Source organism: Galeopterus variegatus, unplaced genomic scaffold (assembly GCF_000696425.1).
Source record: "Galeopterus variegatus unplaced genomic scaffold, G_variegatus-3.0.2 Scaffold3233, whole genome shotgun sequence".
In the NCBI taxonomy this organism is placed as follows: domain Eukaryota; kingdom Metazoa; phylum Chordata; class Mammalia; order Dermoptera; family Cynocephalidae; genus Galeopterus; species Galeopterus variegatus.
The window spans coordinates 72,478-74,813 of NW_007729344.1; the positions used below are offsets into that span (position 1 = coordinate 72,478).

The 2,336-nt window shown below is 39.3% G+C and overlaps 1 protein-coding gene across 1 annotated transcript in view; it reads right to left on the reverse strand.

Annotated features, from left to right (window-relative positions):
- The window catches only part of LOC103600121 (cytochrome b5), a 41,204-nt gene that overhangs the window by 14,080 nt on the left and 24,788 nt on the right, over positions 1-2,336 (reverse strand). Inside the window, exon 2 of the mRNA XM_008584352.1 lies at positions 1-59. Coding sequence (XP_008582574.1) covers positions 1-59 — 59 coding nt within the window. The remainder of the gene's footprint in view (positions 60-2,336) is intronic.

The window sequence follows — 2,336 nt, forward strand, 5'->3', positions numbered from 1 at the left end:
AAGTTTTCAGTGGCATCACCTCCAGCTTGTTCTCTTAAGACTTCTTCCCCACCAGGATGCTGTTCAAAGAACAGACAGAACAAAAATATTTTTTCAGGAAAAGGAATTAAAAGAAATTGGCCAGTTTATTTAAACCAACAGGATATTCCAGAAGTCACAGATGACAACAGGTGGCTATAACTCACCCACAATATGGACTGAAACAACACACTCCTTCACATCGTGCAAGTGTAATAGAACCCTTCGGTATTAATAAAACTTTACTTTCCTCCTGTTATTCACATGGCAATGAAAGCATCAGGCAGATGTTTTTAATCCTTTGGTAACATCTGCTTTGCTTTTCCATAAAGCTCTCAAAATTACTCTCCTTAATTTGTACTCAATCTATTTTTTCTAGAGTCCTATGCCTGAGACTCACACCTTTAATTTCTTCAAACAGCCAGAACAGAAGTGACTCCATTTTGTTAAACCTTCGAATTTAAAACTTGTTCTCGCCTATAACCCAAACCACACAGCCTGCAGCTAATGTCAGAACACAATGACTCTTGCTCTCGCACATTGTACACAGAATAATTACAGAAAAATTATTAACCCAGATGGCCATTCTTTACTAGCTTACTAACCTGATCTGATTTGAGAATAACAGGAACTGAACCCATGGAGAATGAAGTATGACACTGGTCAGCTCCCACCCAGGAAGTTCCTTGACAATTACGTGAAACACTCAAGCATGTCTGCACGTCTCCACTTGGTCACCATCAATCAACTTTCCACCCCAGACCCATATAAAACTCTTTGGCAAGCCTAGAAGAGGCAGAGATGGTCTTTGAGACATAAGTCCACCATTTCCCCAGGCTGCCGGCTTCCTGATTAAAGGCTACCTTTCCTTACACCAACCCTTGTCTCTCAATTATTGGCTATTGAGCGATGAGCAAACGGACCTTTGCGGTCTTGGTAACATTAAGTGGACTGAAGAGTGGCCGCTGGGTCTGAGAGGAAAATTCACCAGAGGCAAGGTCAGCGCGTGTCACTTCCCTTTGAAAGAGCTCTGCATGCCTGAGACACATAGGTAGCACAACCCGCTGGACAGGCAAGTAAGTCCCTGCCTTTGCAGAACTTATGCTTTAGTAGGAAAAAAAAGAAAAGCAGGTAGCCTGCTCATGATGCTGCCATCAGGATACAGTACTGATAGGAAACAAAGGAGGTGTGCAGGAAAGAGTTCCAGTCCACATGGGGCAGGTGGTAGGAAGGGCCTTCTGTGTAATAAGAGCATTTTCGTGCTTTTAGCTGCTTTAATTAGTAAAACAAAGGACGGTCATGATGCAAGGAGGGTTTTTTCCTCTAAGATGATTGACAGTGGGCTCCAGTCACTGGGTACAGGTGAGGTCTAGAGATTCTCAGGTAAGTAAAAAGAAAACAGCTTTTGGTTAAATTATCCTAAATACTTTTATAAAGGGGGAAAAATAAAGGTTCTTAAATTAAACTTGAGTATTTTATTTGATCAAATTCACCCTGACCTTGAGCAAATCACCTGTAAGTGTCCAATAGCTGAAATAAACCAGTCCCCCTTGCACAGCTGACTGCAGTCAGTTCTTAATTTCTCCCAAAATGGAGGATGCAAACTCACAGAACATCATAGAAAGGTTAATAATTATTCTGCTTTGAAACCTATTTCTCCTCCTACTTTGTTTAAACATACTAGTGTTAAGGAAATCTACTTTTTTTTCTCTTTTTGTAAAAATTATCCTTCTATATTGTAGAAAAAGTAGGAGGCACAAAGCAGAAAATAAAAATCACCCATTATCTTGCCATCCAGAGAGCTGCATATGGGTGTGTGCATCTGTGTATGTGAATAATTTTTAAAAGAAAATTATGATCATTATCTTATGCATTCTGTATTATTAAATAAAAAGCAGATAACACATGGTACAGACAGTATTGCCTAGTGGTTACCTCTCGCTTCGTGAACTTGGCAAAATAATGGTACTTATGTAGCTTTTGAAGATTGAATGTATTAATACATACATGTGTCTGGCACATAACATATGCTCAATAAATATTATCCAGCATTTTTATTAAACATTTTCCAATGTCACTAAGTATCTTTCCTCACTGTAACTTTTTAAGTGGCTACATGTTACTCTGTGTAGGCATTCCCCAATTTAAATGTCTTTTATTGAGGAAACTTAGATTACTCAAAGTCCAATTTAAACAACCATGATAATGTACACAAGAGGTACGAGCAGTAGATTGGCTAATCCAAAGCTTCCGATGTATCCTCAGGCTGTGGCAATGATTCTGGAACAGTCTGCTTATTGTTGGATACAGAAGCAAGG